Source organism: Orycteropus afer, unplaced genomic scaffold, assembly GCF_000298275.1.
Source record: "Orycteropus afer afer isolate SDZICR_OR568_19922 unplaced genomic scaffold, OryAfe1.0 scaffold00137, whole genome shotgun sequence".
NCBI classification, from domain to species: Eukaryota; Metazoa; Chordata; class Mammalia; order Tubulidentata; family Orycteropodidae; genus Orycteropus; species Orycteropus afer.
Window position 1 is genome coordinate 7086922 of NW_006921724.1, and position 21252 is coordinate 7108173.

General features: G+C 39.8%; 1 protein-coding gene across 1 annotated transcript in view; it reads right to left on the reverse strand.

Annotated features, from left to right (window-relative positions):
* The window catches only part of DSCAM (DS cell adhesion molecule), a 981394-nt gene that overhangs the window by 129306 nt on the left and 830836 nt on the right, over positions 1-21252 (reverse strand). The window contains exons 20-21 of the mRNA XM_042781616.1: positions 16583-16738; positions 9308-9441 (exon numbers count right to left, since the gene is read on the reverse strand). Of these exons, the coding sequence (XP_042637550.1) occupies positions 9308-9441; positions 16583-16738 (290 nt within the window). The remainder of the gene's footprint in view (positions 1-9307; positions 9442-16582; positions 16739-21252) is intronic.

Sequence of the window (21252 nt, forward strand, 5' to 3'; positions counted from 1 at the left end):
TATATATATATAATGTAATTCAACACATATAGTGATTCTTCTGTAGTAGAATTCCATGTGGAAGACCTGGGTTTGATTTTCAGCCAATGTACCTCACATGCAGCTACCATCCATCTGTCAGTGGGAGCCTGTATGTTGCTACGATTCTGATACATTTCAGCTGAGTTCCCAGACTGATAGATTAGGAAGAAAGACCTGTTTATCTACCTCCAGACATCAGGCAATGAAAACCCTATGAATTTCAATGGTCTGACCCTGCTGTGCATGGGATCATCATGAGTCAGGGCCCAACTTCATGGCAGCTGTCAACAACAATCCTTAGACTGGAAGGATGGAACCTAACGCTATCCATAGCACCCCAAAACTGCTGCCCTTCCATCCAAGTGTCAGACACTAAGGACTAGTTTCCAATAAACCAGATTGTGGATTTTAGTTTAGAGAGAGAAGGCCAAATTGGGAATAAAAATTAGAGTTGACTTTGGTGGTCTTCTCTGAAAACTGCTGGTCTCTTTCCAACTTGTAGGAGTAAAAATAGCAGATGTGAGTAGAACAGCAAATAGACACATGAAAGAAAGAATGAATGAATGGATGGGTGGATGGATGGAGGGACGAATGAATGAATGAATGAAAAGAAGAAGTACTTCAAATCATAGCAGAAAATGAATACTTTTTAGTTCAGCAACAATTTTATGTTTCCTTGGTGGATAAATATGAGGATATGTTAGAGCTAATGAGAAAATGAGAAACTGCAAATTGGAATGAAGCAAAGGAGGAAAACTTTTCAGCACCTGCCAGAGAAAGAGGGGTGAGTTTGGTGAGAGAATCTGAGGGACTTGGGAAAGGACTTGGATCTGCACTCCTGAATGTGTGGGGAAGGGGCCACAGCCTGACATGGGGGGCCACCCTCTCTCATACCTCAGGGGATCCACATTTCCCTTCATGGACTAGGTTTTCTTTCACTGGAAGAAAACACCACATTGGTGTTGTGTAACTGGACTCACCCTGATTTCTGGCAAGTAAGAGGCTTGATAGTTGTATCCCAACATGTTCTGGTGGGCGTGATTGTGAGGGAACAAGAACACCAGTCATCTGTTATGGGCTGAATTTGTCTTTTTGAAAGTATACTATATAGGAGCTATGGTGGTGTAGTGGGTAAGTGCTTGTCTTCTAACCAAAAGGAAAGTGGTTCAAACCCACCAGCTGCTCTGTAAGAGAAAGATGAGGCAGTGTGTTCCCATAAAGATCACTGCATTGGGAACCCCAGGGTACAATTCTACTCTGTCCTATAGGGTCACTGTGAGTCAGAATCAACTCAATGGCAATGGGTAAATGTATGTTGGAGTCCCTTAGTGGCACAACAGTTAAGTGCTCAGCCACTAGCTGAAAGGTTGGTGGTTCTAATACTCCAAGAATGACTTCAGAAGATAGGCGTGGTGATCTGCTTCCAAAAGGTCACAGAGTTGAAAACCCTATAGAGCAGTTCTATTCTGCATCTGGAGTTGGAATTGACTCACTGGCAACCATCAACACCAACAACAAATGTATAGTAAAGTCCTAATGCCAACACCTGTGAGCATGATGCTGTTTGGATGTAGGATGTTTGAATATGCTGTCAGTTATATAAAGTCATACTGGAGAAGAGTGGGTCATTCCTCCAATCCTCATATTGTCATTATGAAAGAGAATAAACAAAGATAAAGAGACCCAGAGAAGGAACATAGCCATGTGAAGACTAAGGCAGTGATTGGACTGATGAGTCTGCAAGCCAAGCAACATGAAAGATTGCTGATCATCACCAGAAACTAGGAGAAAGGCATCAAATAGATTCCCCCTCAGAACCAACATGGCTGACACCCTGATTTTAGACTTTGGTTTTTTGGTTTTATCCTGTAGGATTGTAAGAGAATACATCTCTGTTCTTTTAAGTCTCCCAGTTTGTGACACTTTGGTACAACAGCCCTAGGACAATAATGCACACTTCAAAAAGGGTGTTATATGTTAATGATTGGGTAATGGGTAGAGGCTAGAAGATTTTAAGGTACCTAATAGGGAAAGTCCAGAATGCATTGAAGAGACTAAGGTAGAATTATAGATATCAAAGGCAATTCTGGTAAGGGTTCAGAAGGAAGTGAGAAGAGCTATAGATAAAATCTCTATTGTCTTAGAGAATATATATGGTGCTAGCAAGAGAATGTTGCTAGAAATGTGTATGTTAAATGTGCTTCTAGTGAGGCTTTAAAGAAAACGATGAATATGTGATTACACAATGGAAGAAGGGCTACACTGCTAATGCAGTGGCAAATAACTTGTCTGACTTATGTTCAAATGTTTGGTGAAAGGTAGAACTTGTACATGATGGACTTGGATCTCTGGCTGAGGAGATTTCTAAGCAAGATCTTAAAGGGACCACACAGTTTCTCTTTGCCATTTATAACAAAAGTGAGAGGAAAGAGATGGACTTAAAAAACATCTATGCACAAAGAAACATCTTTGATGGTTACCAGGCATGAGAAGGGAAGGGATGATAAATCACTAACTAGAGGTAGACACATATTAACTTGGATGAAAGGGAAGGCAATATACAATAAGGGGGAGGTCAGCACAAAATGATGAAGGTAGGTGAAGACACTGGGAGGAGCACAAGGGTTAAAGGCAAAAGAAGTAAATACTATTACATGCACAATTCTACAATAACAGTAATAACAATAATCTATGAATGGATACATAAATAGACATGCAATCTGAATAGGTGTGGGAAAGTGAATGGGACTATGCCTACAATACACATATGTTTGACAGAGGATATTTCTACGTAAGTATTTATATGTGCTACAAATATATCCATGAATATAGTATAGTATAAAGAGGGCAAAGTTATGAAAACTTCTTAGCCATAAGCAAACACCTTGAGGAAATGAATCACTGCTTGGGAGCTCAGAACAACAGTCTTAGGGGACATCAGTGTCAGTTGGCACAACATGGCCCACAAAGACAATGTTCTATATCCTACTTTAGTGAGTAGCGACTGACTGGGTTCTTAAAAGCTTGTGAAAGACTAGCTAAGGTGCAACTATTGGTCTCTCTCTGTCCTGAGCAAAGGAAAGTGAAGAAAATCAAAGATACAAGGAAACAATTAATCCAAAGGACTAATGTATCACATGAACTTCAGCCTTCATGACCCTGAGACCAGAAGAACTAAGTGGTGCCCAGATATCACTACCAACCATTCTGAAACAAATCACAATAGGAGGTCCTGAATGGACTCCCATTGGAGTAGGAGAAAAATGTGGAACAAAACTCAAAAATCACAACAAAAGCTAGGCTTACTGGTTGGATAGAGACTGGTGGAAGTCTCAAGAGTATGGCCCTTAGACACTGTTCAGACCTGGAACTGAACTCACCCCTGTGGTACCTTTCAGCCAAACAATAGATAGGCTTATGAGATGAAGAATAACACCAAGGAGGTACACATTGCTTAGAACAATCAACTATTTGCTATTTGAGATCAAAAGAGCAGAATTTGTCCAGAGACAGAGTTCAGAAGGCAGCAAGGAATAGGCAAGAAGGATGAATGAGGTGGGATACACAGGGAGGAAGTGGGATGATGCTATTACGTTATGGGGATTGCAATCAATGGCATGAAGCAAAATTTGTATGAATTGTTGAATGGAAAGCTGATTCACTCTGTAAACTTTTACTCAAATCACAATAAAAAGTTAAAGAAAGAAAAAATCCTCTGGATATTAAATGATTTTACCTTCAAAAAAAAAAAAAAAAAAAAGAAGAAGAAGAAGAAGAAAGAAAACTGTACAAAATGAAAACAAACTTAAATTCTATTGTACAAACTAAGAACGCATGTCCTAGAATTTTCAACAAAGACATGGCTACAGAACCTTTTGTTAAAGAGATTAAACCTATGACTGATGTATCTAAGCAACTACCATATCACAAAACCCATCAGCACAGGGCCACAGAAAGAATGAAAGCAAAGAACACTGTCTGCCTCTTGGAATTCTACAGGCAGGATACAGGAGCTACATCTGTTGTCCTCCAGGAAAAGAAAAGAACCATTCCTCAAGCAGCTTGGAGATCAGCAGAACTATTGTAAACAGCATGGGAAGCAGAACTGCCTTGGTTTCAAAGAATAGAGCCATGGTCTCCTAGGTTTCAAAGAGTCAGATAATCATCAACTTGGTTCTGGAGTGTGGGTCTGCTATTCAAGACGAAACTCACTGCCCGTAGAGTCAGATCAGAGGATGGGGCTGTTGTACAAAGCCAACGGGGTGAAGCTGTCTTGTCTAAGGGACTGAAGAATGGGGCCTGCTCTGGCGTAAGGGGTGGAGTTGCCACTTAAATTGATTAGGCCTCCAAAGCCAAGGTTGCAGAACTGTAATCCTAGTGGGCCTGGAATGTGGAACTGAAGCCCAGGGCTAAGGGGCTTTCATCCAAAACCAGAGGCCAATGCCCAGAGTCTGGAGGGTGAGGCTCTTGACCAGATGGTCCTAAAGAACAAAAGATTATTTTCATGCCTTGAGAGCTAATGTAAATTGTTCTGCTAGGTTTTGGATTTGCTTGGTATTCATTATCCCCTTTTCTTCTCCAATTTCTCCCATTTGGAATGGCAATGTCCACCTTGTGCCTCTCCCTTCAATGTGCTTTGGAAGCAGATAATTTGTTTTCTAGATGTCACAGTTTCACAGATGAAGAGGAATTTTGCCTCAGGTTGGAATATGCCTAAAGTCTCACCCATACTCATTTAGATGATTCAGAAGATGAGATTTTAGACTTGGAGTTGATTTAAACTTTTTGGATGATGTGATGGGGTGAATATGTTTTTGCAGGTGGGAAGGACAGGGATATTTCTGGCCTAAAGGATGGAATGTTATGGATTGAATTGTGTCCCCCAAAAGCATGTATTGTAATTCCTTATCCTTATATTTGTGGAACGAGCTCTGGTGGCATAGTGCCTAAGGCATTTGACTGCTAGTCAGAGGCTGGTGGTTCAAACCCACCAGCCACTCCTTGGAAGAAAGATTGGGCGATATACTTCCTTAGAGATTCCACCTTGTACACCCAAGGAAGGCTCGCTATTAGTCAGATCTGACTCCACGGCAGTGAGTTTGGTCTTTCTGGTTTTTTATATTTGTGGAGGGAGCTCTGGTGGTATAGTGCCTAATGCATTTGGCAATAAGGTTTTCTTTATTATGTTTATGAGCCCATATCAGTGTAGGGCAAGCCTTAAGATAATCACCTTCAAGATATAAAAAAGTGAGGATTAAACAAACAAGTGAGGAAAGCAGAGATGGGAAAGACACATGAAGACTTCTCAGGAGCAGAAACTCAGAGACAAGGACCTTCTTCCAGAGCCAACAGAGAGAAAGCCTTCTCCTAGAGCCTGCACCCCGCATTGGACTTACAATCACATAAAGTGTGAGGAAATAAATGTCTGTGTGTTAAACTTATCTATGTGTGGTATTTCTGTTATAGCAGCACTAAATAGCTAAGACACTGGGGAAGGGCAGGAAGGAATGGGTATCCTCAGTGAAATACCTTTCTCAGTATGATTGTCTGACATTTTCCTCTCAGAGTCTATCTGCTTTGTATCTCATGGGCTTACCTGATGGGATCTAGCAGCTGAGAGCTAACCACATACTTGAAAACAAATAAGGAACCTACAGAAATAGTCCAGAATTATCTTTGACCATTTTATACTTAAATTTTTGTTTTATCCCTAGAAGTGCCACTATTATACACATAGTAAACCATGTAACTTGGTTTCTTTTCAGCAGAGGGATGGATCTGAGTGACCTGTCCTCATATTCCCCAAGCCCCATTGCTATCACATATACTCACTGCCTGAGAAGCTGCTGGACTTCAGTCCCCTGTAGACACTGAACTTGGGAAAATCACTTTAATGATAAGATTAATGACTAAATCAGCCTTTGAATTCACTTCACAAACCCTTATTGAATGACTAACATCAAGTTCTATGCCAGAATCTGGGCAATAAAAGATGAATTCAACATAGCAACTACCTCAGAAAACAACATTTCCATGAAGCTATAAGAAATGTAATGTACATATAAAGCTTTGTTTTGTGTTGTGTTTAAATTATTCTTGGTGCTAGTTGCTGTCCCGTTGCTGTCTAGTTGGGTCACTCATAGTGACCCATGTGTGCAGAGCAGAACTGTTCCATAGGGTTTTCAAGGCTGTGACCTTTTGGAAGCAGGGCACCAGGCCCATCTTCTGAGGTTCTTCTGGGTGAATTCGAATTGCCAAACTTTGAGCTAGTAGTTGAGCACTTAATTTTTTAATTGTTTGTGTCACCCAGGGAATCCTTTAAAACCAAAAAAACCCAAACTCATTGCCATGGAGTTGCATCCAACTTATAGCGACCCCTGCTTGGGTTTCTGAGGCGGTATGTATCTCTACAGAAGTAGATTGCCCAATCTTCCTTCCTAGGAGTAGCTGGTGGGTTTGAACCACCAGCCTTCTGGTTAGTAGTCAAATGCCTTAGGCACTACACTACGAGAGCTCCTAGGGATTCCTTTAGATGTAAGAAATTGTGATTGACATTTTTGTGCTTTCTTTGTATTTCTCTAAAAAAATTCCATTTTCATAATTTTTGTTTTCACTCTGGACTAACAAAGAGTTTAATTTTCTATTTATTATTCAGTAGCAATAATATTAATAATAATAAATACCACTCTGAAATATATTTACCTGTGTTTAATTGCAAAGGTATTCAGCTGTGTGGATCATAACAAATTATGGGTAACATTACAAAGAACGGGAATTCCAGAATACTTAATTGTGCTCATGAGGAACCTGTACACAGACCAAGAGGCATTTGTTTGAAGAGAACAAGGGGATACTGCATAGTTTAAAATCAGGAAAGGTGTACATCAGGGTTGTATCCTTTCATCATACTTATTCAAACTCCATGCTGGCCAAATAATCTGAGAACCTGGACTATATGAGGAAGAACATGGCATCAGGTTTGGAGGAAGACTCATTAACAATCTGCTATATGCAGATGATAAAACCTTGCTTGCTGGAGGTGCAGAAGACTTAAAATACTTACTCATGAAGATCAAAGACTACTGTATGGATCACAATTCAATGTAAAGAAAACAAAATTCCTCACAACTGAACCAATAAGCAGCATCACAATAAATGGAGAAAAGTTTGAAGTTGTCAATGATTTCATTTTACTTGGATCCACTACCAACACCCATGGAAGCAGCAGTCAAGAAATCAAGCAATGTATAGCATTGGGCAAATCTGCCGCAAAAGACCTCTTTAAAGTGTTAAAGAGCAAATATCACTTTGAAGACTAAGGTGTGCCTGACCTAAGCTATGGTTATTTTCAATAGTTTCATATACATGTGAAAGCTGAACAACGAATAAGAAAGACTACAGAAACACTGATGCATTTGAATTGTGGCACTGGGGAAGAATATTGAAAATAACATAGATTGCCAGAAGAACTAACAAGTCTGTCTTGGAAGAAGTACAGCCAGAATGCTCCTTAGAAGTGAGAATGGCCAGACCTTGTTTCTTGTGCTTTGGTCATGTTATCAGAAGGGACAAAACCGTGGTTGATAAAGCAGAGGGTCAGCCAAAAAGGGATAGACCCTCAAAAGAATGGATTGACACAGTGGTTGAAAGAGTAGGCTCAAAAATAGACTGTGAGGATGGCATAGGACTGGGCAGTGTTTTGTTCAGTTGTACATAGGGTCACTATGAGTTAGAACCAACTTGACAGCACTTAACAACAACAATAACAACAACAATACTTTGAAGTACACTTTTAAGTACCATAATTTTAAATTAAGGAGCTCTGGCAGTGCGGTGGTTAAAGCATACAGCTGCTAAACAAAAGGTTGTTGTTTCAAACCCACAAGCTGTTTTTCAGGAGAAATATGAGGCAATCTGCTTCTGTAAAGATTTACAACCTTGGAAACCCTATGGAGCAATTTTACTCTGTCCTATAGGGTTACTAGGAGCTCTAGTGGCATAGTGCCCAAGGCATTTGACTGCTGACCAGAATGACCAGAAGGCTAGTGGTTCAAACCCCAGCCACTCCTCAGAAGGAACACTAAACAATCTACTTTTGTAGAGATTCTGCCTTGGAAGCCCAAGGAGGGGTTGCTATGAGTCAGAATCGACTCAACAGCAGTGAGTGTTATGGGGTCACTATGAGTTGGAATTGATTCATTGGCAGTGGGTTTTGATTTAACTTTCAATTCTTTCATAATAAACTCAGTTGACTACTGTCATTGTAATGGTCATAATCAACTAGTTGCAGATGAGTTGACTCCAATTCAGAGTGACCTCATATGTGTCAGAGTAGAACTGTGTTCCACAGGGTTTTAAATGGCTGATTTTTTCAGAAGTAGATCACCAGGCCTTTATTTCAAGGTACCTCTTGGTGTTCTCAAACCTCCAACCTTTCAGTTAGTGGCTGAGCATATTAACTACACCAATCAATCATGCAGTAAGGTCCATACAAGGTACCAGTTGCCACTGAGTTGATTTAAACTCATGGTGACCCCACGTATTACACAGTTAAGTGGATGGGGTGTAGGGACAAGAGAAAAGAGCATTACAGCTGCTACTGAAATAAGTCAAAAGACTCTGTTCCTCATTGGTCTAATAGTTCATGTGGGGATTTTCAAGGTAGTGAACTTTTGGAAGCAGATCACTAGATTTTTCTTCCTAGGTGTCTCTGGGTGGTTTTGAACTGCCAACCTATTGGTTAGTAGTAAGGCATTCAACCATTTGTACCTCTCAGGGACTCCATAAGGGTCACAAATCTTTAAGAAATTCCCTCATCTAGCACAACAGAGGCCTGCCTGCTGCTCTTTCTCAGTGTGGGATGGAGCAAGGAAGGGAGATAGGGGTGGGAGGTAGAATTAGATAAAGGAAGGAAAGAGAGAGAGGGAGGGAAGGAGTGCATTTAATGATGAGTCCAACAGCAAAATCAATAGGTGTTGTCCACTGACTATCAATTAAGGCACAATTAAGGCCTTTGAGTTTTGATTTTGATAAGCCCTCAGTTTCGTGGGAACTCACCAAATAAACAATAATTCCAGGCAATTGTGTCCCTTATCATGATTCAGATGCCTATTTCCAAATGAGGTGTAAATAAGGACTTTGCTTTGTATGTGGAGACAACAGGGAAAAATAAAACCACTGGAAAGACCCAAGTAGGTGGAAAACAAAGGAACAAAGCTGTCCTAAATGAACACTCACACTAGTTTCTGGGGATACTTGAAAGGCACTCGGTTATTTACCAACTTACTGTGGGATAGGGGTGGGAGCAGAAGACAGTGTACTTCCGGATAATGCCATTCAGCTTGAGAGGGGGAAGCCAGGACACGAAGACCGTGGAGGCTGAGGCCGCAGCTGCCTTTACTCCCGCAGGTGGACCTGGAACTGGAAGAGCAGGGCATTTAGTCACAAAAATGGTGCCTCCACAAGCCGCTGGGGGTCCCTCCTGCCAATACAAGGCCCTGCTCTCCACTCAGCTCTTCAAGGACACCTCAAAGCTGTTTTCCTGGGATCCTTCCCAATCTATTTCAGTCTACAATGATTTCTTGCTTCTGACTTCTAGACAATCCACCTTCTGGGTCATTATATTTTTCTGCTTTGATTTTTGGCATTAAACAGGCTGAGAATGTGCATTTTGCCTTCTGAGTTAGAAATGAGGGAGAACTACCACCATTGCCAGAGGACCTCCTCTTCTCTGCTCCAAAACCAAACCCACTGCCCTCAAGTTGACATTCTGACTCATGGAGACTTCATGTCTTACAGAGTAGAACTGCTCTATAAGGTTTTATAGGAGCTCTGGTAGCATAGTGCCTAAGGTACTTGACTGCTAACCAGAAAGAAGGCTGGTGGTTCAAACCCACCAGCCACTCCTAGGAAGGAAGATGGGGCAATCTACTTCCATAGTTAAACTGCCTCAGAAACCCAAGGAAGTGTCGCTATGAGTCGGGTCCGACTCAATGGCACATAACAACAACAACAACATGAGGTTTTATTGGGTGTAATTTTTAATGGATGCAGATCACCAGGACTTTCTTCTGTGGTGCCACTGGGTGAGTTTGAATCTCTAACCATTAAGTTAGTAGATGAGTGCAAACCAGGAGCCTTTCTTAGCCCCACATGTTTTGTAATGGTACCTCCTTTGGTTCAGGACATGACTGGAAGTATTTTTTAAGAGTATGAACTTTGCATCAACAGTTCACAGTTTCTACATATGACAAACTCCTCTGTGAGCTATCTTAGATAGCAGAAAGTAATAGTAAAAATATTAAGCATAATTTTGGAATTAGATTGAATACAAAGAGAATCTGCCTCCCCATATGTCCATCTTTTTGTTGTCCAGGTAGAAGAAGGAGGATGGAGATTAAGTGGATGGGGTAGAGGGACAACAGGAAAGAGGGTTATAGCTGCTATTGAAAGAAGCCACAAGGTTCTGTTCCTTGTTGGTTTAATTCTTCACGTGGAGCATGTTTCAGACTTTGGTGGAGGCCATAAAATCCAAACTGATATAAGTTCTTGGTAAGCCCCTGAAGGAATATTTAAGTCTTGCTCATTGTTGTGAATTAAGTTGTGTCCTCTATAAAAAAATATGTGTTGGAATTCTAACTTTTATACCTATGGATTCAATCCTGTTTGGAAATAGTATTTTTTGTGATGTTAATTAGATCATACCCAAGAAGGGTGGGCTCCATATCTAATCATTTCTTAGTTATAAGAAGAGCAGGTTAGACACACACACACACACACACACACACACACACACATGAGAAAAGATAGATGCTGGCCATGTGAGGCTCGCCAAGGAACCAAGAAATATCCAGGGCTACCAACAAGGAACAAATCAACTTGGTAGAGATTTGGATTTTTAGCCCCCAGAACTGTGAGAAAATAAATTTTTGTTCCTTAAAGCTATCCACCTGACATCCATTAAATATTTGTTAAATATTTTTTGAGTTGAATGCATGTCACATAATTGTCATCTTTATGCTTCTAAGTCAGAATAACAAAACTAACAACTCCAGTAAAAGCTAACTTGGGTTGGGTGCAGTCACCATTTGAAAATATAAAATCTTTGTTTACTTTTTGTCAAGTCTTGCTAACAGCTGAAGGTCTAGCAAAGGGATTAAGTACATGTGATAATGCCTGGCTTAATAAGTCCCTATGGAACAAAGTTGTCTGGAGCATGGAGGGCATTTGTGCTTATATTTTCTACAGGAGCAGACAACAGCCCAGATATCCACAGTCTGGTTCAGTAATAAAAGGGTTCCTCCTGAACACCAAGGGTGGAATGGATATTCTCTTCACTATCTATATCTTAACTAACACTTTGGCTCAGTCAACAGTCTCCATTTACCCTCTAAAATTAACCACCTAGCTGATGCTGTGCACGTTCAACACTCTGCTCTGGTGACCTTCTCTCTAGTAGACCTAGCACTTCATCAACACCAGTAGAGTGGCTGCTCATCAGGAGGCTGCCATGTCTGTTTCCAACCTGCCTGTGGCAATTGTACTTGTCATTGCAATATTCTAATTTAATTAATTATGTAAACCAATGAAACATGGGTACAAAACAAAGCTGTTTCTGTAACAATTCATGAGAAAAGTGAATGGAAAAAAAATAGATTCAGTTAGGTTTGGACAAGACTGCTGAGAAAAATGGGATGAATGGCAAATTCATCAATAGGAAGATGAGTATTGTTAGTAAAGAGATCGTTGGCATATTAGCAATATGGGTCTTACTACTTTCTAGAAACTTAAACTGAAAACTGCAGATGATACATGATGAATATCATGAATGGAGAACATAACCAGTGTCACCAAATAAAATGTGTATGAACACTGTTGAATATAAAACAGATCTGCTTGTAAAATTTCACCCAGATGACAATAAAAAGTATTTTTTTAAAAGAATAGCAACAAGAAAAAACAAGAAAAAAAGGAACAGTCAATGGAAAAATAAAATTATCTTGCTGATTAGAATCCTGCTTGTCATGCTATCATCAACATCAACCCTCCCTGTGGTAAGATGTATATGAAAAACAAAACTGCCTTCAATAGGATAAATATAACATATATGCCTGCTAAAGCAAAGGTTAATTATCAGGATCATTTATAGAGGGAAACAATGTCTAATCTGTGAGCTGAAAGAGTAAATATATGACTCTAGATGAACATCAAATGATTTGGGAATAAACAAACATTTATATGTTTTCAGTTAAAATGCAGTGTTTAAGGTATGTCTTCAGTTAAAATGCAATGTTTAAGGTATGTCTACTCTTTTTTTTTTTTTTCCATGCTCCAGGTAAGAAGCAAAATGTCTGGTCATCTTAAAACTTAGTGAGTTCTTGCTTTCAATTCATGATTTCAATTAGCTTGTCTTGTTCACATCAGATCAAAGAGCTTTGCTGACTGTTATGCAATGTTCACACATACACACATGCACATCCATACATATACAAACATGCACACACATGCAAACATATATTTTCACACATACACATATACATGCATACATACAAATATACACACACATGGAGTCCATTGCCTTCAAGGTCTACTTAGGTGCAGTCACACACACTTGAGCACTCACAGGGATACAATCTCCATGCCTTCAAGAGGTTGTGTGTATCAAAACATGGGTGTCTAGAGACTTCAGACACATCCTGATTTCTGTATTTTTCACTCTCTTAGCTCTGTTTTTAGATGTCCCTTTCCCTCAAAAGATTATTAACTCATGAGGAGTAAAGATCATATAGTATACCTTCTGGCCTTCTTCCCATCTAGTGCCTTACAATGTTATATGCATTATTTATTTATGCAGTGATATTTGAACTTAAATACAAATATGTTTATTTCTACATATATAACATTCACATTTGCAGAAAAAGATCAAGGCTGAAATTTCCCTATGCCTTCAGGATGAAAATATTATTTGGAAAATGAATAGATTGCATTTGCATTTGTTTGTTCTCTTTTTCCTATGGCTTGCTTAGAGTATAGTCTTATTAAATAAAATGGTATTATGATTCCACAAATATTTAAGGATTCCAAGTTACTTATCTTGTGTTCAAAAACAGAGAGCCAGGTCAGAAAATAATCTTTCATGTGTTTGCACCAATAATCAGGAAGCAAGTTCTTAGTATATGGGCAGTCCTGGGGAGGATTTGAAATTTAAGCATTTCTCTCAGACACTGCAAATATGTCCACAGAACTGAGATTATGTCTGTGGGCCTGAGACCTGTTAATGGGTCTGAGACTGTGTCCATGGGCCTGAGTATGTTGACAGGCCTGAGACTCTATTCACAAACCTAAAACTATCCAAGGGCCTGAGATTGTGTCTGGGGACCGGAGATGGTACTGTGAACCTGAGGCTGTGTCTGTGGACCTGAAACCATGCCCATGGATCCAAAATGATACCATAAATCCAAGATGAAGCCTATGACCTGAGACAACCCCTATGAGCCTGAAACTACATCCATGACCTAAGACGATGTCTGTGGGCCCAAAACTACACCTGGGACCCAGAAGTAAGTCCATGGGCTTCCAAGTATCCTTAGATAGAGCCTGAGAAACTACCTAAGGCACAAAAGACTTACTCTCTAAACATATTTTTCAACTGCAAATTATCCCCTGAAAGTCAAAATCTTGTTTTTATAGTGATAACATTTATTTGTATTTAAAGGTATCAGTAATATTACAACACAGTTTATAGCTCTACGTACCCTAAGACTGAGCAGATAGGCACATTAGATTATGAAATGCATTGGGCATAGAGGAATGAATTGAATGTTTGTTTTTTGATGCATAAAAGTTTCTTCACTTGGAGGAACACCATAAACACTGAAGCTTCTACATGTGCCTGTAATGGTGGCTGGGAGAACTTAGTAAATGTTAGCAATTATTCTCTTACTAGAAATCTGTCAAAATTTTACATAATTTAATTAAAATTGGCAGCCTAATCCAGACTTCAAAATTATAATATTTTATAATAGAAGTATAAATAGGCTCTATATTCTTAATCAGATTATGCATTTCTCCTATGATAATTAGCCTTTGTCCCTTCTTTCAGTCTAACACAAAAGTGTACTCAGTTCTATAAATTACTCAAATGCCTCTTGTATCAGATATTGAGGCTGCAAAGTGGACTGGCACACTTCCTCAACATTTCTAAAATTGAGATTTTTTTCATGGGAATCTGGGAGGTAAGCCCATTATTACATTAGTTTTTCTCTCATTCTCCTCATTCTCTGCTCAATTTCTTTTAGAAAATTCTGATTAATACCAAATAAATATTGACACTCAGTTCTGCACTATTCATTAACCCACTACTATTATCACATGTGGAATTCTTCACCTCCTCCTTGGCGTAAATGGTGTACCCAGTAGAGGGTCTGTACAATCAATAACCCCTCTGTATTCTGTTAGCACAGGATACAAAGCACAGAATAACTGATTGACAAATTAGGTCATGTTTTGAGACAGAATTCTATGATTTCAAAAACTGGAGAATTAATTAAACATTTATCCAAAATGTCCAGTCAAGGTAGAGCTGTAGAAAGCTATCCTTTCCTACTGGATTTCTGTATGTTCTTCTACAAAATGCACATGCAGTTTATGCTGGTGATCAATTTTCTCCTTAAAGAATAATTCCAGTGACATTTGAGTTATAACTTAGCAATGGAACAGAATATTCCACCCCCACTTGCCCTGACCATGAAGGATTAGAGAATAATTAATTAATCATATATTTAGTGTCAGGAGGCATCCCACTGTTTGTTAAGCTAGGTATTCTCACACATGACATTACTTTTTATATATGAATTCTGGAGAGTAGAATTGTTAAGGCCATTTTATAGATGATAACAGTCCAGTACACGACAGGCTAGGTCCCACAGGTGGCAGATGAATAAGCCAGCATCTAAACACAGGTCTTTTATATTACATTTTTTTTAGATTAAATTATAACTATCTACACTTGGTAGATATCTCTATGATTTGTGACTTCCTAATTACAATGCATTTGACCTCAGCTGTCCCTAAATAATCTAATTTGTTTCAGTAGAATTGGCTGACATCTGCACATTCCCAGGAAGAACTATCTGTGTGTTCTTGAAAACTAAAGCTAATGTTGATTATTACCTCGTGTGCAGATGCTGTAATACAGGAAGGGTTGAAGAGAGAGTGAAATAATGTGGAAGGACTGGTGAATAGAACTGCTTGGGGGAACAGGACCTGGTTTTCTGAGTGCACGCAGAGAGTTATATAGAAGAAAGCTTGCTCTGAAGATCAGGGAAAGGTGGGGAGGGGACAGAAAGTCCTACAAGAAAAGTCTACCCAGGCCTTACAGCATAGATCACTAGCTCTGTGTCCATGGAACAGAATTGGCATAGAGCAACACCATTATTTCATATTCTATGCTACGGAGGAGGTTTCACAGACATCACGCCTGCCAACATATAGGAGGTCATGAGAAATGGGTAATGGCTCTCTCATATCCATCCTGCCCAACTTACTAGGGAACAGAACCTGAGGAGCAAACAAAATAAGTTGCAGAGCCAAATCAGGCTCGGTATTTGGGTATTATGATCTCTCAGCTTCTAATCCATCTTTCATATAATTCTGTGTTTTGATCTGTTTAGAAGATTCCACCTAAGTATCAATTTGACATTAATTTCTCCTTCCTCTGTTGAAGTGGAGACAACTTTTCTCACTATTGCTATAATATTTATTAGATTTTAAACTATTCTTAAAGCAAGCTTAAATAAGATTCCTAAGAATTTCCCTTAAAATGATGCCAAAACTATTCACCATGTGTTTTTTGCAAGCTTGGGCAATAGTCACATAACCACATGGATACTGTATAGACAAGCAAGAATTAATTGCCTGAAATAAACACAATCCAGATATAAGATTTCATTAAATCTTTGAATTCTTTCAAGACATTAATTATAATATAAAGCTCTCAAATTAAGGACTTATTTTAAATAAGTGATTTACCTCATAAAGAACAGTAGGACTTAGACCCAATACATGATTTTCAAGTAGAAGGATAGAAATGGCCAGAGCATAAAATAGTAGCTAAAAGACCACTAGCATTATTCTAAGAGGCTAATACAAAATAGGCATGGTGAGTATTACAGCTCTAGGACAAGAAACATTCTTGTTTAAAACAGTATTTGGTGAAAAAAGAAAAAAGGAAGGAAAAAAAGGGGGAGGTGAAGGAGAAGAGAAAGGAAAAGGAAGGAGAGGGAGAGTGAAGAAAAACTATAGAGGAAGAGAGAGACAATAAATAAAACAAAGGCAACATAAGAAGCTGATACTCTGAATCTTCGTTTAGGTGGAATATTTTGGGAAGGCAGATAAAGGTTTGCAGAGAACAAAGTCAAGAGCAGAAAGGTGAGCTCTCTGATTTGACCTTTCCAGCAATAGTTTCAGCCCAGGAATGCTGACACTTGGGGGAGCTTCATGTGACCCCTGGTGTTGAAAGCAGGAACTGAGCTTTCTACCCATGACTCCTCCCACTCCTCACCATCCTCTTTGGTCCTGGTGAAGATCTGTTCGCTTCGGACCCCATCTCCTGCGCGGGTGAACGCCAACACTTGGATGCTGTAGTTGGTGTATTTTTCGAGCCCATCCAGCTCTAGGGAAGGCTGTGTGGTGGTGATGTTTTTAATCTCACCCAACTCTAGAGAACAGGAACAAGAAAGTACAATACCATTACTATGGGGTCAATGCTGTCTTCCCCTGCACTGCAAGCTGTCAGTCATCTGTCATGCATGGAAATTACTATTTGATTTACACAAAACTGCCATAGGACACCAGCAGAAAACTGATGTGAAAAACAGAGCAACTCACTCCAATTTAAATGTTATAATCTCATTGTCAGTTCCATTGTGGTAACTCAAAGAAAGGATCCAAAACAGTAGCTAATCAACCACATCTTTCTCATATCAAGGCCAAGAGGCCTAAGTCCCATATATTGTTCACTCTGTGTATCATGCTTCTCTAACTATTCACTGGAATCCCTGAGTGGTGCCAATGATTAACTCACTTTGCCACTAACCAAAAGGTTGGAGGTTCAAGTCTACACAGAGTCACCTTGGAAGAAAGGCTCAGCAATCTACTTATGAAAAATCAGCCTTTGAAAACCCTCTGGAGCACAGTTTCACTCTGCACACATGAGGTTACCAGGAGTCAGAATCAACTCAAGGTTACTGGCTAATTACACATTAGGAAACTTTGAGAATTTTTTTTTTTTTTTTTAATATGAACTCTGCTTTAGCATGCATATATTTTTAAGTGCCTAACTTCTTCTCAAATATCAGAGCCAAGATGAGGTGGCTTTACAAACTTCTTTCTTCACCTGGAGTGAACTTCTCTCAGCATCATTGCATTGCTGAAATGACATGCTGAAGTGTCAGAAACTTGGAGTTATCTAAAATTGCTTCATTTTCTGGAGTGGGATCAGCTAATAATATTCAAAGGTGGAACATTAAGATCCCCTATCTTTAGCATATTATATGTGGCAATTTTAGAAAACTTAAAAATGATGTGTTAAATACCTACATGACTACCTAGGCTACTGGATTTTGAAGTGAGTCATCTGTGGGATAGGGTCAGATATGAAAGCCCAAGCAATTGTTCATTACTAGGAGAAATGGCTGTTTGCAAAAACATTTAGTACCATGTGTCTAGTCCCTAGAGGGGAACTGGGATATGAGGCAGTGCTCTAGGAGGGATTCCTAGCTGAGGAGCCACCTCTGGCCTCTGGTAAAGGTCATCTTGGAATACATTTAGAAAGCAGTAAGTGCCATCTGTCGGTCTCTCTCTCTCTCTTAGATACCTAGATATGTAGATACCTATACTCTTCTAAGTAAAATTATTAACTCATTTAATCAGCATAATGATCCTATAATTTCCACAACCTATCCATTTTACAGTAAGGGAACTGAAGCAGAGAGAAGATCAGTCATTTATCCAAAGTTATAGAGCCTAGCAGAGTAGCTGACACCCATAGAACCAGATATTATGCCTTAAGTACATAATATTATGCCTTAAGTCCATGCTCTAATCCTCTCTGCTATGCTATCCCTCAATGAAACAATCGAAAATAGGATGAAATGGAGAATGTGAAGAGCCAATATGTTGGGCAGACTAAATGACCTTTATGCCTACAATATTTTCTCTACCTTCTTTTCGTCTTTCTTTACCTTCCTCCTTCTAATATATTACACACAAGTTCAGAGATAGACAGTCACCTATTTTGTGATTAGGATAACTCCAGAATGTCCTTTCTGTGTGTGTGTTTGGCACCAAAAGGATCAGAGTTGAGCAATAAGTAGGAAGAAAGCAGACTTTAAAATAATCATAGGGTAGCAAAGGCCAAGGAGAGCCTATGTGAGAGAAGTGTAAAGTGAGATACCATGAGTGATGTGTGAGTCACACATATAGTCTGGACCATGAACATGAGACAAAGGCCTGTTAGCACAATTGTTATGAGTTGATTTGTGTCCCCCTAAAATATGTGTTGCAAATCCTAACCTCTATGCCTATGGTACCTAAGGCAATTGACTGCTAACCAGAAGGCTGGTGGTTTAAACCCACCAGCTACTCCTTGGAAGGAAGATTAGGTAATCTATCTTCATAGTGATACCACCTCAGAAACCCAAAGAGGAGTCACTATGAGACAGATCTGACTCAACAGCAGTGAGGGTTTTTTTTCTTTCTTTTTTTTTTTTTAATGCCTATGGTTATAATCACATTTGGGAATGGGTTGTCTTTGTTATGTTAATGAGACAGGATAAGCGTTAGAGTGTGTCTTGAGTCAATCTGTTCTGAGATATAAAAAAAGGTTAAACAAGCAAGAGATGCAGCAGAGACAGGAGAAGAAACATGTCAAGCCACATGAAGATTGCCCAGGGACACAAGCTCAGAAGAGACAAGAACCTTCCTCCAGAGCTGAGAGAAAAAGAAAGTCTTCCCCTAGAGAAGGCACCCTGAAGGTAGCGTAGTGCCTAAGGCACTTGACTGCTAACCAGAAGGCTGGCAGTTCAAACCCACCAGCCACTCCTCGGAAGGAAGATGGGGCAATCTACTTCTGTAATGATACTGCCTCGGAAACCCAAGGAGAGGTCGCTATGAGTCAGGTCTGACTCGACAGCACATAACAACAACAACACAAACTGTGAAATAATACATTTCTGTTCGTTAAAGCCTCCCACTCATGATATTCTGTTACAGAGCACTAGATAACTAAGATAGAATTTGGTACTGGCAGAGTAGGGTATCGCCCTAACAGGTACCTAAAATGTAGACATGGTTTTGGAATTGGGTAATGAGTAGAGTCTGGACAAATTTTAAGGTGTCTAATAGTGAAAGCCTAGATTGCCTTGAAGAGACTGTTGGTCAAATTATAAACAAAAGGCGATTCTGATGAGGGCTCAGAAAGAAGTGAGGAAAGCTATAGAGAAAACCTCTATCATCTGAGAAAATACATATGGTGTCAGCAACAGAATATTCCTAGAAATGTGGATATTTAATGTGCTTCTAGTGAAGTTTTAAAAGAAAGCGATGAAAATGTGGTTGGACAAAGAAAGAAGGGTGATGCTTTTGATGCAATAGAAAAACACTTGTCTGAATTAAATTAAAATGTTTGGTGTAAGGTAGAATTTGTAAGTGATGAATTTGGTCTGGCTGTGGAAGTTAAGGTTATGTGTCAATTTGGCTGTATTTGATTTTGAGTGGCTGGGCAGCTGGACCTAGATATTCCCTTTGAGGAGACTGATAATCAGTTCCATGGTAGAATCTGCTGTGAGCAACTGAGTAGTTGCCTTAGGGATGTGGTCTGCTTCTAGTGTATAAAAAGCTTTGAGGAAGTTCTCTCAGCTTTTTGGCATGCTTGGACTCTGCATGTAGCCAAGTCTTCATTTGGCATTCCTGCCATGTTGCCTGATGATCATGGAATTGTTTCTGGACTTCAATTAGTGGCCATGTTGCTTAATAATCTTGAGACTGTGCCATGTTACTTGTTCAACCTTGGGTTTGTCAGCCTCATCAGCAAGCAGGTACCTGAGTTAAGGGAAGCCTTCAGCTTCAGTGGGCCAGAAGTAAGAGGCAGAGTTGAGGTCAAGTTCAAAGGGCCTTCTCCCAGCCCCTAGAGCTGGGATGTTGAACTCGGACTTCTAGCCTCCTAAATGGTAAGAGAATAAACTCTTGTTTTTTAAAGCAGCCCATCTGTGGTATTTTCTGTTAGAGCAGTTCTAGAGAACCAAAACACTGGCTGAGAAATTTCTAAGTAAGATCTTGATGGGGCTGTGCGGTTTCTCCTTGCTGCTTAGAGTAAAATGCATGAGGAAAGAGATGGACTTGAAAAATGAACTGTGCAAAATGAAAACCAAACTTAAAGGTTTGGAAAATTCTGTTGTTATACAAACTAAGGATATGTATCCTAAAATGTCCTCTAAGGATGTGGCAAAAATCTTTTGTTAAAAAAATTAAGTTTGTGACTAATGGCTCTACCATCTACCACAATAGAAAAGCCATCAGCTTAGACTGAAGTGGACAAAGAACTAAAGAAGAGAATGATGTCTGCCTCTTCAACTTCTACACACAGAAAAGAGGTCAAAGGAGTTACATCTGCTGTTTTCCGGGAAAAGAAAAGAACCATCCCTGGAACAGCTTGAGAATCAGCAGAACTGTTGGAAGGAGCTTAGGGAGCAGAGCTGCCTTGGTTTCAAAAGGTAGAGCCAGGGTCTCCTAGGATTCAAAGAGTCAGATTTTAACCAACTCAGTCCTGGAGTGTGGAGCTGCTATTTAGTTTGGCTAAGAGGATGGAGCTACTGCTCAAAGCTGAGGGGGTGAGGCTGTGTTGTCCAATGGCCTGAAGAACAGGGCCTTCTGTGGCAGAGGGGGTGGAGTTGCCAGTTATACGGATTAGGCTGCCCAAAGCCAAGGGAGCAGGGTTGCCATCCTAGTGATCTTGGAATGTAGAGCTGAAGCCCAGGGCCAAGGGGTTTCCACTTAGAAACCAGAGGATAAGGTCAACATCCAGAATCTGGATAGTGAGGGCCTTGACCAGATGGTCCCAAAGAACAGAGGATTATTTTTACACCTTGAGAGCTAATTTACATTGTGCTGCTGGGGTTTGAACATGGTTGGTATCCATTATTCCTTCATTCCCTCCAAATGGGAGAAATTTAT